At 36.8% G+C, this 16,801-nt stretch overlaps 1 protein-coding gene across 1 annotated transcript in view; it reads left to right on the top strand.

Annotated features, from left to right (window-relative positions):
• Window positions 1-16,801, top strand: part of PIK3C2G (phosphatidylinositol-4-phosphate 3-kinase catalytic subunit type 2 gamma) — a 372,771-nt gene that overhangs the window by 240,754 nt on the left and 115,216 nt on the right. The window contains exons 25-26 of the mRNA XM_063075729.1: window positions 1,535-1,671; window positions 3,541-3,710. Coding sequence (XP_062931799.1) covers window positions 1,535-1,671; window positions 3,541-3,710 — 307 coding nt within the window. The remainder of the gene's footprint in view (window positions 1-1,534; window positions 1,672-3,540; window positions 3,711-16,801) is intronic.

The following is a 16,801-nucleotide window of genomic DNA, read 5'->3' as shown; positions in this document are numbered from 1 at the left end:
GATCAGTGGTGGGGATTCAGCAAAGATTAACTCCTCGAAGACAAATGTAGTCTGAAAGTAACAGACATTGCTGCAGTACAATATCTAAAGGCCACAATAATCTAAATCTTAATTTGGAGCATGTTCAAAAGTGAGGTGGCAGTGAAACAGAAACCAAGTAAAAGGTAATTTTATTTTAAGAAGTGCTAAATAGAGGAACTGGAAAATGAGAAGGGAAATTTTCAGTATTAGAAAGAAAAATCACCTGTTGACACTAAATGTAATGCTTTACATCTGCTATCTCAGTTAATACACATAGGATATCCTGGCCAGGACCCACATATTGCTGGGGAGGGAGCAAGAAGTGTTATGATATTAAGGATATGCCCAGGACTTGTCTCTGGTGTGTTAAGCTTCTTTCTGCCCCAGAAATGTAAATGCCCAATGACCACAACTGAATTATTGGATGTAAAGAGAGATTAAAGCTGCACACCAGCTGCCACTGGCCAAATTCAGCACAGAGAAGTGTTTTGTTTACTATCACCTTGATCTGCTTGTGTGTGGTTGTTTAATTTGAATGCTTTTAAAGTAGACCACGAAATATCCCATTTTAAAAACTCAAGCCTCTCTCTATTCATATTTGTGTCCCTGGTCCCTCTGGGCACTTGAGTTTGCAATGCCTGCAGTTGTTGAGATCATGAAAATCAGAAACTCTACACTTTAGTTTCTCTCAGTGATTTTATTTACAGAATTATACATTGCAAGTTGTTTTGTGGACATTAGTCCTGGGCGAGTTTTAAGTACTGGGTTTAAATTGCTATCCTGTATAGAAAATCAGAGGGTTTAAAAACATTTGCATTCCAATAACCTTAGAAGCACAATGAAAAAAAAAAAGCCTTGATGGATACATCACCAGTGGGACAAGGGTTTTATTTAAGTTCAACCAATATATGCTTCCTTTTGAAAAGTTATTATTATAGTTTCTCTTTAACGTTGACTGAGAAGGCAGGAAGAGGAGGCTGTCCACATGTTCACTGCTGAGTTATTCTGTTCACTCCCAGAAATATAACATTTAGCTGTGAAGCTTTTGCTAACCCGAACATTGATTTTTATAATATATTTGAATGTTTGTTATAGAGATTGCATTTGATTCACTTAAGGCATTAGTGTGTTTGTTATACAGGCTTGAATGTCCTCCCTTAAACTGTAAGTGAGTGCACCGGCCACATGACAATTAACTCACCTGCTGACTCGATAAGGTCTCTGTGAGACCATGTAAATTGGTTCTCTACCTTGCTAGAAAAAATACTAAAGGTGCTTCTGACAGATTTGATCCAAACACAGCATGTAGGCTCATTGCTCTACAGGATTTAGGAAGAATGAGGAAGGCCATGTAGAAAAGACTGTTTCAGAAAAGAAGGTTTGGAACGAAAAAGGGTAATCCAAGTACTGCTGACAATTATGGCTGTTGTGTCCTAGAACAATATATATTTCCCAAGCATTGCTCATCCTGTGAAGAAAGAATTGTTTCCATAATCTCTCTTGTATCAACTAGGATTGGTGCAGATGGTGCCCGATGCTGTAACCCTAGCAAAGATTCATCGCCATTGTGGACTGATGGGGCCACTGAAGGAAAATACAATCAAAAAGTGGTTCAGTCAGCACAACCACTCAAAGGCAGATTATGGAAAGGTTTGTCCTGCTAGAGCTAATTTTAAATAACGTACTTAAATAAGAATATGCTCTGATTCATTAGATATTCTGATTAATGGAAAAGTAAATTAAGTACACCTTGAGTTCTAATTCATTCAGTCATCAGCATAGTAATAATGACCCAGTTTAAATGGCATATCAACGAGTTCAAAGTGTCTGTGTTCGGTTTTCCTTCTGGGTGAGATTCCTGGCTGCCAATAAAGAATCTCTTTGCATAGCTGCCTCTCTTTGAGCAGTCTCACAGAGATGATGTCCCTTGAAACTCCTCCTTCAAGTCTCCTCCACCTATATGGACACGATCTCCAATTTCTATAATCATCCCTCCTTCCTTTGTGATACATATCTTCTGCCATGCTCTACTTTTCCATCAGAGGTTTGCAGAATGGAAAGTAGAGTTTATGTATATATTAGAACTTCACCTACTGTTTTATTTGACTGCAAACACCTCTTCTCAGAGTTTACTTCTTTCTGGCATTTGGCCTTTGTCATACAATTGTGCAGGTCTGCTCTATACCAGGGTTTCAGGCTAAGCAGATGAGTGTGGCTAGAGCCAGGCTTTGTTCCACTTACCAAGCCATGAACTGAGATAGCTGGCTCCACTCAGAGGCAGGAATACCTGTATGCTAATTTACATAAAAGTGCCATATAGGTCAACAATAGATTTGCTCAGAATTGGCCCATGCACTGAAATTCCTTTATTCTGGGAAACTCCTCAGTCCTGGGCAAGCTGGGATGATTGGTCACACTAGCTAGCATGGGACGCAGTTCTTCTGAGTTCTTCTCTTTCATACTTAACGTGAGAGTGGAGCAGAGCACAGTACAGGCTATTGGAGCCAAATAACAAAGAAGTACATGAGATTACCCTGAAATCTACTTTTTAGCCATTTCTAAAATTTTAACTTGAGTTTTGCACAACTCCCCGGGGTTAGGATTTTTTAGGTATTTCCACGTACGTTTGTTTTTCACAACCACCGTGTGAAGGACATGTTTTATTATCTTCACTTGATAAGTATAGAAAATCTAAACAGACAAATTAAGTGACTCGCCCAAGCACTTGAGAGACCTGGCACACAATCCACAGACAAAGCCTTCTAATGCACCAAGTCAGCCACGCAATTCTAGGAGACCCATAAACTGGGCTCAACAAATTAATCATGGTTACACCACTGAGTTGATGAAAATGATGTATACCCAGGAGATCATTTTAGAAACAAAGAGTATTTTTGGAAAGAAACCTCTGTCCCTTAGAGAAACATAAACAACAATTGACTTAGTGGTAATCTGCTTCCTCCCACACAGGCATTCACTGATGTATACTATACCAAAACACTTTCAACACCAACTGGATGACCTATTTTTACGGATAAACATAAAATGTTATATTAAGAAATCTTAATATAGCTTTTTCTGTGTTCCAAAATTTCAAATATTAAAAAAGTTAATGTTTTAACTTTCTCTGAGAATAAGCAATATTGGGCCATGTGGTTCTTTTTTCTTTTCCTTTGAAAGAAATCATTCAATATTGTATATTTGAGGCATCAAAAAATCACATCAGAAAACCTCCCTAGTAAATCATGAAAATTGGATCCATTTGGATGAAAGAGATATTTTCCTCCGTTTCAATGAAAACATTCATCTATTAGGCTAAAGAACAGATTGTTTCATGTTTTTTCTGTAGCATATCAAGAATCAGCCACTTACCCGTACCCTTCTCTCTACTGAGATGTAGAAATTGTTCGTGATTATGTAATTTTGCTTTTTATAATTTACATTTCACCATTTCCTCTGATGATTATGCATTTCCTCATTTTGTTGTTATTTTTGTGTTATTGTTTTCCAATTGATTAGGCCTTGAGGAACTTTTTCTATTCCTGTGCTGGCTGGTGTGTGGTAACATTCATCCTGGGAGTCTGTGACCGTCACAATGATAATATCATGCTGACGAAGTCAGGCCACATGTTTCATATTGACTTTGGAAAATTCTTAGGTCATGCACAAACATTTGGAGGGATAAAAAGGTCAGTGCACAAATAAGTTTATTTCTGTAATTAAGCAATGCCCTATGCAATGTATAACATGTAATGACATGGAATGGAAACCTACAGATGACTTGTTCCCATCTCTCAAATCCCCAAGGTAATATGAACATAATTATATATCTAATATATATATAAGATTAAAGGATGATTAAAGGTGAGATTTTTTCAATAGATTATTAATGGAAAAAATTGGGTTTCCTAAAATTGTTGGTGGCCTAAATTGGCATTACCCCATGAGAAACTAATCCTGTTCCAGTCTGAGTTGTTTGAAATAATATTTTTGTTTTCTTATAAACCTTGTATGAACAATAACGCATGAATTGATGGTCTCAATACATCTGGTAAATAGCCCATGGAAAATCACCACTTTTCTGTATATGATAAAACTAGCACACTTCCCACCCTGAATTAGCTTTGAACCATTCCACAAATATTTAGTGAACAACTACCATTCAAGAACACAGCAGCAAACAAGACAAATACAAACCCTGGTCTCTTTCTAGTCTGGATGACAGACTTTAAACAAGTTAACAGAGAAATAATATGAGGAAATGAGAAGTTCTACTTGGAAACAAAGCAGAGGAATGAGGAGAAAGTGACTGGGGCGGGGATGCTATTTTAAAGAGGCCTCTTGGAAGAAATGACAAGTTGACCACCATGTGTAATGAGTGACAAACGTAACAGCCTTGAGCTTGGAAATAAGCATGGCATGTTCCTGTGACAAGACGGCCAGGGGTAGAGGTAGGATAAAGAGGGGCAGACAGTAGGAGGAAAGGGCGAAGAGTTTGGTGGGGCCAAATTAAGTAGGGCACTAAGGGCAGGGTATCTAGTAGGGCTCTTTTTTGTGTGGGAACGTAATTGATTGTATATATCTGTGGGGTACAGTGTTGAATATCAATCCCCGTGTGTAATATGTGATGTTCAAATCAGAATAATTACTATGTTTATCATTACACAATGTATTCATTTTTCGTGACCCTTTACCAATTTCTCGCTAAGGATGTTGCTTTTATTTTAAGTGCAGGGGAAGTTATTGATGAATTTCTGTGTATTTCAAAAGCTCTCTCCTGATGTCCTGTGAAGTAAATTTCAGTTGAGACTATTGCAATAGATAAGGCAAGGCCATAATGGTAAAGGTCGAAGTGATGGAAACTGACAGATTCAGAATGTATTTTGGAGACAGAGCCACGAGACTGCTGATTGACTGGACATTGGCTGTGATTGATGATCTGGGGGAGGCCCACAGCAGGTGGGAGAGGAAAAGAAAACATTTAAGGACGACTCCTAGATTTTTGGTCTTAACAAATGGATGGATAATTATATCATTTACTGAAATGGGCAAGACTAGGAGATGAATAAGTTTTGTTTCATTTTATTTGAGCTAGGGGCAAGGAAATCAGAAGTCAGAGACTGAAAGTCCCTTTCTTTAAAAACATACTTCATGTTAAAGTAGAAATAAGATCGGACCATTCCAAAGGCTAATTAGCCACTTTTGGCTGAAAGCCCCTCAGCAGAAGAAATAATATCTCCTACTATATAATGTAATAGAACTTAAACAGATGGCCATAATCTGGTATTAAAATACCAACAAAAACTACATAGTATGGTTTCATTCTTACAAACCGATATATCCTATTTTGTAGAAACACGCAAACTGGTTTGTTTCCCTTTTTATTACTTTCAATACAGTGCCTTCTTTAATGAATATCCTCAGGAAAATTCACCACATATTCATTCATTCCTTAAACATCCCCTGAGAGTGACCTGTGTGCCACGGTGTCGAGCTCTTTTACCTGCCCATAATCCTGCCAACTGGGCCAATTGTCGAGCTAGGGCTGTGTCTGGAGCTCACGGACCCCTCAAGCCCGTTCCAGATTGGGTCACAAACCCTTCACATGCCAGGCTGGGTCCCCAGACCCCTCACACACCTGGCTGGGTCACCAGACGCCTCACACGCAGGTCTATGAGCTAGCTGACCAGCAAAAAGGTCCTTGGAGCAGTAGGTTGGAAAGCATGCTGCACAGGCCCGAGGCAGTAAAACGCCAGCCAGGTGGCAGTGCCGCCCATGCGCACTAACTCCACGCACACACACCACTTGCTTACAAAGAATGTGCCACACCACCCCCAACTGGGCCTAAGGCGAGGGCACCTGACCAAATTGTTCTATTTTCCCAACACAAGGAGTATGATGAACATTGGGGATACAAAGAATAATAATACGCATTTACCACTTCAGTGGGGCTTACTCTTTTAAGTACTGAGAAGACAAACAGACACATAAATGAAATGTGACAAGGGCAGAGATGGATAGATGGACAGACTATGTACATCTATGTATTAGAACATCATAGAGGAAGTCTATCTAGCTTATAAAAGACAAATGTTAATTACTATACTTGAGTGTATATATAATTTACTCTATAATACTTTTTCCCCAGGATCCAACGATTCTTAGAAGTTTAAAGATTAAGTCACGGTTTTGACATCTTTTTTTGGATTGTTTTGATGTATTCTCCACTAAGAATTTGGGGTAGCCTTTATTCATTTTTTCTACCAGCATCTGTGCTGTCCATGAGGGTAGTTAAAAGAGTGAACAAAAATATTCCAGTTCTATTGAAAAAGTTCCAGTTGGGGAGACATAAAAAGTAAAGAAAAAGTTACTAAAACAGTATCTTAAGTGCTGTAATAAAGACATGTACCACAGTCTACAGAGACGATACAGATCCAATTTGGTTGTTGATGTTACAACAAACTGCTACTTCTACAGATTGGCAGTTTTAAATCTTTCTTATGCAGGCTCAAAGGTAAATAAAAATGTGCCCAGTGGAGAGCTTCACTCATAGTAGCTTCTAAATACTGTTTGCTGAATTAATCAGCCAATAAACCAATCACAGGCAGGTCTCCAATCATTCAGCAATTATTGATTGGATGAATGAAAATGAAGTTGTCACTGTCTTCCCTTGAGATTATTGGTTACTGATCACCAGCTAAGGAGGCCAGCAGCAGCCGCATGGTCCATTTTGATTATCATTTCCAGGATTTTATTTCCACCAGTGGCCCCTGTAAGGCTCATTAGCAGGGTCTCCTTGGATTTCTTTCTTGATATTGATAGTCCAGTGAGTTTGATTAATGGTTAAACAGACCTATATCTACTCACTATATATTTTGAATTGTAGGTGGCATCTAATAGGTTTCCTCTAAGACTCTTTTAGCTATTTCTGGAGTTCACTGAGTGTTGTTTTATCATCTAGCTGACTTCTTCTATACTAGGTTCATTGGTTGTTTGTATTGGTTGGGAGGTAGACAAAAGGCCTCTTATAAATAGAGCCTCTGTATCCTCCAAAGATAAGTGAACATTCTTATTTATACCACACTAATTACATCATAGACCCAGTCCTTAGAGAAAAATCTAGCCCCACCTAGCTTCTATACACATTCTCAGACATAGGAATAAGCCCCCCATAAAACACAAAGCCAAGTATGTAAATCATGCCCTAGTTCTATCCTAATCTACCATAGTCTTAGCAAGACCATGAAATGCTCTAATAATAACCAGTAATAATCCTGGGTCATACTCCTTACATAAAATGCTGTACTCCGTGGCAGTACAGAGTATATGTATCCTAGATAGATGTGTTTTGCCAATTGTCTCCTCTGTAAAAACATAGAGTGGGGAGGCATTTGTATAACTTTTTATGATTTACAAGTGTTATTAAAACATGTTAACTAATTTCACTTCTTCATACAGTTACCTAAATCAGTATTCAACCTCATATAAAAAGTACAATTTCCAGTTCTGGGTGGGTTATGGATTGGAAAAGGGAAATCACACACAAGCATAAAATTTCCTTTCTAAGTTGCAGATTTACCCCTTAGCTAAGGATATAAAACAGTAATGGAAATTAGCTGGCGAATAGAGCAGAAGTAGATGCAGTATATCTCAGGTAGATTTTCCCTTGTTCTTTGCTTTCCTTAAGGGGACACAGCAAAGAGGGGACATTCTCTTTGCAAGTAGGATCTTGAGAAAGAAACTGATTTCTTACTGGGCAGCTGCCCTTTTACATTCATGTTTACTCCAACATTCTGGAACATCTCACACTAACCATCTGTGTGATTCTGTTTAGAAAATGTTTGCAAACATCAAGCTCTCCTGATTCTTGAATTAAATGGAATCAGCCCAGCAACACTCTCATTTGGAGTCTGTGCCCAGGTGTCCCTGAACAATTCCTCTGAATTCATTTAGCCAGAAATCAAGAAAGCCCATCTCCACACTTAAACCAATTCAGGCTCCTGTAAACTTCCTAACTTCTAAGAGAGAAGAACACGTCTCATTTATAAATATGAAGGATTTCACATCCTGTATATAGCAAGCAATCCCTTCTTATTGTTTTTTAATTATGATATTAGATAAGGAGGATTTACACCAGCAGATTAAATGAAAGGACTGTTCAGCCCCAACATTACTTAATGATTCTGGGGAAAATTTGGTTAATCCCTACAATGGAAACAAAATAAGAAATTTCCCTAGCTTTCCAAAACCAACTGGTTTTTCTTTTGAACTATTGTTTAATTGTTATCTTCATTTTTTATTTTCTCTCACCAAGATAGAAATTAAAGTGGTTAACAAATTATGCATTCACAATTTTTCACTCAGTTCCTCTGTAACAATAATTTCTGTAATTTTTTTATTACATAAAAGATATTATTGTAGTAACAAACTCTAAATTTTAGCTCAATAATTTCTTGACGGTGACTTGATCTATAGACCAGGAAAATTAATGGAGGCCTTTATTGGTGATGTTTACTACTGTCCTAACTCATTGTTTTGTATTTTTATTTTTTGGACCATATTTCCACAGTCTATATGGACTTTCATCTTGGTAATGCAAGCTTTGCATAAAGTCTTTCTTGTAGCTTTCTTTCTACATAATTTTAGAGGCAATATGAACAGCAGCTAATGTCAGGTACACTAAAGACTAATTGTTTTTTTTAATTCAACACTCCATGTGCTAATACTCAACCTTGAGCAAATGGCTCCTCTGTGTCTCAGTTTTCTCATCAATAAAACGGATTTATTTTGAAGATTAAATAAATTGATATATGTAATTTGTTGAACTTTCAAAAGGAGAAAACAGAACTGAGGCCACTGGAGGTGGGAAAGGGAGAAGAAGAGAGGGAGTTATTGAGAAATTAGAAAAGGGCCACAAAAAGTGATTATATTGTGTAATGTTGAATATACTAGTTATCTTGATTTGAGCATCACATATTGCACACAGGTATTGATATTCATCACTGTACCCCACAGATATATACAATCAGTTATGTTTCAATAAATAAAAATAAACAAACAAATCAATTGATATATGTAAGGTGCTTATAAGTGTGCCTGGCACAGAATGAGAGCTTTATAAATGTTTGTTCTAATTAACTATAATGTAAGTGTTCTAAATGAATAAGAAATGAGATTGCATCTCTAGGTGGTTATTGTTTCCTTTTGTTTAAAATTATCTAAATATCTTATTTTAGTGCCTTTTAAAGTCTGTACATTGAAGTGCATAAATTGAACTATTAGTCCTTTAAGTTCTCTGACATCGAGGCTTGTTGACTGACAGACTGGATTGCACTATTTGTCAGGTTTCGACAGTAAGGTATTTCATGTCATTCCTAACTTGTGATATAATTTCAGACATAAGCAGAGGTGTGCTAGACTGGATCAAGCTGGCATGTAAGAGCCTACAGAGTGCATTCTTTCTCAACTCTGCTTTCAATGGCATCACATTGATAACCTGAAATCAGCCGTAATGGGGGTATTTATTTGCACCACAGGAACTGGCAAGTGCTACAAATCAGAGCACTTTTTTCCCTTAAAAAAAAAAACTGATCCAGTTATTAAATATTTTCCACCACATCACAGGGCACAAATCCACATAAATCCATAAAAATCATTCCAGAACTCAACAAAATAAAATTCAACCTCTGTTCTTTATCTATTAAAATATTTACACCAGCATGATCAATATATTATGTATCAGTCTTATTACAAGGTTTAAACCCTTTTTAAGTTTTATTTCAATTGATCACCAATCACCCAATTAATTAATATCAACATTTTCATCTCAACACTATTCATAAAATTTCCCTGTATCTAGAATCATTTTGGCACTATTTTCAATAGTTAATTAACTACTGCTTATGTAAAAATTTTTAAAGTCCAACTTGTAATTTGAGTAGAGATGCTCCTTGACTTAGGAATGGGGTTACATCATGATAAACTCATTTAAGTTGAAAATATCATGTTAAAAATGCATTTAACACACCTAACCTACTGAACATCATAGCTTAGCCTAGTCTACCTTAAATGTGCTGAGAACAATTACATTAGCCTACAGTTGGACAAAATCATCTAACAGAGAGCCTATTTTATAATAAAGTGTTGAATATCACATGCAATTTGTTGAGAACTATACGGAAAGTGAAAAACAGAATGGTCGTTAAGTACTCAAGGCACAGTTTCTACTGAATGTGTATCACTTTTGCACCACCCTCATAAAGTTGAAAAATCATAAGTCGAACCATCGTAAATTGGGGACCCACTGCATTATAATATATATATTCTAAATTTCCTTAAAATCACCTTTAAAAAAAAAAAAAAACTTCCTTAACAGTTTAGAGGTTACTTTTTGTCTTCTTCAACCATTCTGGTTCAGTACAATACTCAGAGTGATCCAAATGCTAGACGGGTAATTAATGATCCCCCCATGTGCTTTTATTACTAACTTAGAGTTCTCTGAAATTAGATGAGTTTCATTGGTCTGTAATTCACATGATTGTTTACTAAGAAACATTGTGGGTTTTTTTACTCAAAGCAGGCCTTAGTATCATCTGAGTTTTCCAGAAGGAAACCACACTTTCCAATATTTCTCAACTGTGAGTGCTTCAGCGATATCTTTATATCCTAAGCATCTAGCACAGAGCAGAGATTTAATTTCAGTTGCTTTAAGGATCACTCCAAAAATGCAATCAAAATATATTTCCCTTTATCTGAGATAGTACAATTTTTCTGAAGATAAAATTATTAAGAACCTGCCATATTCTGTTACTATAACTGGAAATTTGCCTGATGGTCACTCTACATGTGGGAGTCTGGACAATAAGTCTCAAAATTTGATACACTGTTAACTGCACAAAGCCTTCCACCAGTCACAAAGCCAATCAATCCTAGGCAGGCTACACCTGGCATTTGCATAGTGCTTTGGACCTTACAGAGCACTCTCACACAGACTATTTCAAGAAACAGTTTGTTTTGTCATTCCCATCTTCCCACTATCATCTCTCCCTGGTCTACTTCACCCTATCATTCCATTGTGCTTTATCACCTGGTTTCTTTTGAATAACCCCCTTATGTCTACCCCACTCCTTTATAAGTGAAAACAGTTTCTCTGATAAGAAACATGAATTTTCTTCAAAAAGGGACTTTGTCCAGTCATCTGTTGATGGACACTTAGGTTGATTCCATATTTTGGCTATGGTAAACAGAGCTGCAATGAACATGGGAGTGCAGGTATCCCTTTGACATGATGATTTCCGTTCCTTTGGATATATACTCAGTAGTGGGATTGCTGGATCATATGGCAGTTCTATCTGTAATTATTTGAGGAACCTCCATAGTGTTTTCCATAATGGCTGTACTAATTTACAGTCCCACCAACAGTGTAGAAGAGTTCCCCTTTCCCCGCATCCTTGCCAGCATTTGTTATTCTGTCTTTTTTATAATGGCCAGACTAACCGGGGTGAGGTAATATCTCAGTGTGGTTTTGATTTGCATTTCTCTAATGACTAGTGATGCTGAGCATTTTTTCATATACCTGTTGGCCATTTGTATGTCTTCCTTTGAAAAATGTCTATTCATCTCCTTTGTCCATTTCTTAACTGAATTATTTGATTTTTTACTGTATAGTTTTTTGAGTTCTTTGTATATTTTGAATGTTAATCCCTTGTCAGTTGTATAGTTTGCAGATATTTTTCCTCATTCCATAGGTTGCCTTTCTGCTGTGTTGATTATTTCCTTTGCTGTGCAGAGGGTTTTCAGTTTAATACAATCCCATTTATTTATTTTTTTTCTTTTGTTGGCTTGTGCTTTTGGGGTCTTATTCATAAAGTCTTTGCCCACTCCTATTACCTAGACTGTTTCCCCTAGATTTTCCTTTAGTAATTTTATGGTTTCAGATCTTATATTTCAGTCTTTAGTCCATTTTGAGTTGATTTTGATATATGGTGAAAGGTGCAGGTCCAGTTTCATTTTTCTACATATGTATGTCCAATTTTCCCAGCACCATTTATTGAAGAGGCTGTCTTTTCCCAATGTACATTCTTGCTTCCTTTGTCAAAGGTCAGTTGGCTATAAGTATGTTGGTTTATTTCTGGGTTTTTTATTATGTTCCATTGTCCAAGTGTCTGTTTTTATGCCAGTACCATGCTGTTTTAGTTACAATAGCTTTGTAATATAATTTGGAGTAGGGTAGTGTAAGAAAATTTGGTATATATACACAATGGAATACTAGTCAGCTATAAAAAAGAATGAAATTCTGCCATTTGCAGCAACATGGATGAGTCTAGAGAAAATTATGTTAAGTGAAATAAGCCTGACAAAGAGACAAAGAAATAGAAATATCGCATATTCTCACTCATCACTGACTGCTAGGAAGGAAGGAAGGGAGAGAAGGAGGGAGGGAGGCAAGGAGGGAAGAAGGAAGAAATGAAGAAAGAAAAGACCACAACAATACATTGAACTTTCAGAAGGAGAGAACAAATTAAGGATACTAGAGATGGTGGGAGGCAAGGAGGGAGGGGATTTGGGTAGTGATGTATCAAGCAAAGGGTATAAGGAAATATCATGATTTGTAAAAATGAATATACTAATAAACAAAAATTTAAAATAAAAAATTATTTCACTAATTTAATTTAATTTAAAAAAACATTTCTGGGTCCCTTCTGTGTACAAGAAAAAATGAGAGAGGGAGAGACAGAGAAACTTTGTAGGTTTTCAGATGAAAAGAGTGAGAGATGATAGAGAAAGAAATAAAAAGTTTGAGAAAGAGGGAATAAAGAAGAGGAAATGGAGGTGGGGGAAGAACAACTTAAATAGTGTAAGGATTCTGCCCCATTGTGAACAAAGCAAGCTTAATATAGAAGACATGCGTGCTGAGTCCTTTGGCCTAAGGTACAATGTGCCTGTCAATATAAACACCCCATAGCCCTGACTCTAGATTTTAAAGAGTACAAATGTCACCTAAACATGAGCCTAGTATAAATACTTCATCTGGTGTCCAACTAAAGAACCAGTACCCTGTTTCTATTCCTGGGGAAAAAAACTCAGGTTTTAAATTTAGTTAGAAATAATATGTCCATTTCAAGCCTGATACATAAATTTTGAACATGCATATGGTAACTTAATGGATAATTTAAATGTTTTCAGAGATAACTTAGGCTATTCTTGATTTTTACTTTTGACCTGATTTTAGAACCTAACCCCTATTTAAAATGTGATGCCACAAATCCAATTTTCACCCAAACACTATAGCATTGAGAATCTTTTCCTCATATCCAGACTAACTTCTTTTCCAGGCATATACTGGGATTCCATGTAAAGCATAGCTGCATGCTTTCCCCTAAACTCAAGCTCAAGGGTTTTTCCATGGGGATTTGAAAGATCTGACTAGTCTCTTCCTGTCCTCATGAAATCCTGTTCTGCTATAAACTCAGAACCAATATATATTAGACTTTGGAAAGTAGGACTGACAATTTTGAAGAAGTAGCTATTTTAACAACCCTTTTCAAATAAGAGAAATGATGTACTTGAGCCTGAGAGGAACTCCAGGGTGAGTATCTGAAGTTATTAAGCAGTTAAAGATCGGGGACTTACAGGAATCCAACTTAGGACACAGTGCATTTATAAAAGAGGCTGACAAGGAAAAAAAGAAAGTTTTACACTTACGAGATTATTGGTGAGTCTTTCCTTAATTAATAATTTCAGAGAGCTTGGAGATCTCACAGGGCATTAAATGTTCTTTCTGTAATAGTACGTGCACCCTTACATTCCCACTATATTGCACATATGAGGTTTCCCATGTTGCCTAATTATACAAGGTTCTATCCTGCCCAATGGAGATTCCAAATTTGCTTTCTCAATTAACTCACGGTTATTAGATGAGAGACTTGTGTTCTTTCTGTTGGACAGCAGATGTGCTCTCTGAAATGTAGGTCATTTGTGATGTAAGGAAAAGTATAACTTAAACATCGCCCAGTGTACTCTGGAGTCAGTTATTGCTGTGCTGATATTGTCATCACTATTACAGGAGTCTGCAACTTTAAGAAATCTTTAAAACAATATATCTTAATGTCACTATGATATTTCTTGGGGACAAAAAAAATCCATTTGAAATTCATAAAATTAATAAAAATACTTTTAATAATAAAAACAAAACATGCCCTGTTACTGAGTCCCACATTTCAGTTCAGGCGACAAATATATTATTCAAACACTCAAGTCTTTCAATCCTGGGATTAAAGATTGCCTACTTCTATTTATAGATTTTATTAGTTGTGCTAAAAAAGGAAGAAATAATCTTTGTTCACAGCATCCAGCAGACATGTTCCACTGTCATGCAATCTTGGTAGAGTTCTGTCTCCATATCCACTGCCTCTATCACCAGTATTGAAGCATGTAGCTCTTCTCAAATTGCTGTAGATTTGTTGCAGCTTGTTACAGGCATGGCACAAAGCAAGTACTCTTTAGTGTGGGCTGCATTAAGTGTGGGGGGTCAGATTCCAAAGGAAATAGTCAAAAATACCCTTTAAAACTTCATAAATGCTTGGATACAAAATCAACACACAAAAATCAGTAGCATTTCTTTTCTCCAATAGTGAACATGCAGAAGGAGAAATCAAGAAAGCCTGCCCATTTACAATAGCCACCAAAAAAATAAAATACTTAGGAATTGAGTTAACCAAGGAGGTGAAAAATCTCTATAATGAGAACTACAAACCACTGCTGAGAGAAATTAGAGAGGATACAAGAAGATGGAAAGATATCCCATGCTCTTGGATTGGAAGAATCAACATAGTGAAAATGTCCATACTACCCAAAGTGATATACAAATTCAATGCAATCCCCATCAAAATTCCAAAGACATTTTTCTCAGAAATGGAAAAAACTATTCAGACATTTATATGGAACAATAAAAGACCACGAATAGCCAAAGCAATGCTCAGCAAAAAAAATAAAGCTGGAGGCATAACACTACCTGACTTTAAGCTATACTACAAAGCTATAATAACCAAAACAGTATGGTACTGGCATAAAAACAGACACACTGACCAATGGAATAGAATAGAGAATCCAGAAATCAACCCTCACACTTACTGCCATCTGATCTTTGACAAAGGCACCAAGCCTATTCACTGGGGAAGGGACTGCCTCTTCAGCAAGTGGTGCTGGGATAACTGGATATCGTTATGCAGGAGAATGAAACTAGATCCATACCTCTCACCATATACTAAAATCAACTCAAAATGGATTAAGGATTTAAATATACACCCTGAGACAATAAAACTTCTTAAAGAAAACATAGGGGAAACACTTCAGGAAATAGGACTGGGCACAGACTTTATGAATACGACCCCAAAAGCACGGGCAACCAAAGGAAAAATAAACAAATGGGATTATATCAAACTAAAAAGCTTCTGCACAGCAAAAGAAACAATTAAAAGAGTTAAAAGACAACCAACAGAGTGGGAGAAAATATTTGCAAAATATACATCTGACAAAGGATTAATATCCAGAATATATAAGGAACTCAAACAACTTTACAAGAAGAAAACAAGCAACCCAATTAAAAAATGGGCAAAAGAGCTAAGTAGGCATTTCTCTAAGGAAGATATCCAAATGGCCAACAGACATATGAAAAAATGCTCAACATCACTCAGCATCCGGGAAATGCAAATCAAAACCACATTGAGATACCATCTAACCCCAGTTAGGATGGCTAAAATCCAAAAGACTATGAACGATAAATGCTGGCGAGGCTGCGGAGAAAAAGGAACTCTCATACATTGTTGGTGGGACTGCAAAATGGTGCAGCCTCTATGGAAAATGGTATGGAGGTTCCTTAAACAATTGCAAATAGATCTACCATACGACCCAGCCATCCCACTGTTGGGAATATACCCAGAGGAATGGAAATCATCAAGTCGAAGGTATACCTGTTCCCCAATGTTCATCGCAGCACTCTTTACAATAGCCAAGAGTTGGAACCAGCCCAAATGCCCATCATCAGATGAGTGGATACGGAAAATGTGGTACATCTACACAATGGAATACTACTCAGCTATAAAAACGAATGAAATACTGCCATTTGCAACAACATGGATGGACCTCGAGAGAATTATATTAAGTGAAACAAGTCAGGCACAGAAAGAGAAATACCACATGTTCTCACTTATTGGTGGGAGCTAAAAATTAATATATAAATTCACACACACACATACACACATACACACACAAACGGGGGGGGGGTAAGAAGATATAACAACCACAATTATTTGAAGTTGATACAACAAACAAACAGAAAGGACATGGTTGGGGGGGAGGGGGGGAGGGAGAAGGGAGGGAGGTTTTGGTGATGGGGAGCATTAATCAGCTACAATGTATATCGACAAAATAAAATTTAAAAAAAAAAAAAAAAAAAAAAAAAAAAAAAAAACTTCATAAATGCTTGATATGCATTAGCTTCATTAATCTTCAAGGAGCACTTTAAGGTATACGCTGCTCTTTCTACCATTTTACAAATGAAAAACTAAAGCAGAGAGAAGTCTTGTTATAAATTAATTGTTATTACTTGTGCAAAGTCATAGTAGTAGGTGGTAGAATCACTGGAAGATGCCATGATATTCCCATTTCTCTATACTCCCAGCACAAACTGTTTTCTCTCCAGGATTGAGACAGATGGCTGTTTCTTTAGTTAGTACCAGACAACATAGTTATCTTGCATTTATGGCCCTGATGTATATTA

The sequence above is a fragment of the Cynocephalus volans genome, chromosome 12 (assembly GCF_027409185.1).
Source record: "Cynocephalus volans isolate mCynVol1 chromosome 12, mCynVol1.pri, whole genome shotgun sequence".
Classification (NCBI taxonomy): Eukaryota; Metazoa; Chordata; class Mammalia; order Dermoptera; family Cynocephalidae; genus Cynocephalus; species Cynocephalus volans.
The sequence above is the reverse complement of the archived record's forward strand: the minus strand, read 5'-3'. Positions and strand labels throughout refer to the sequence as shown.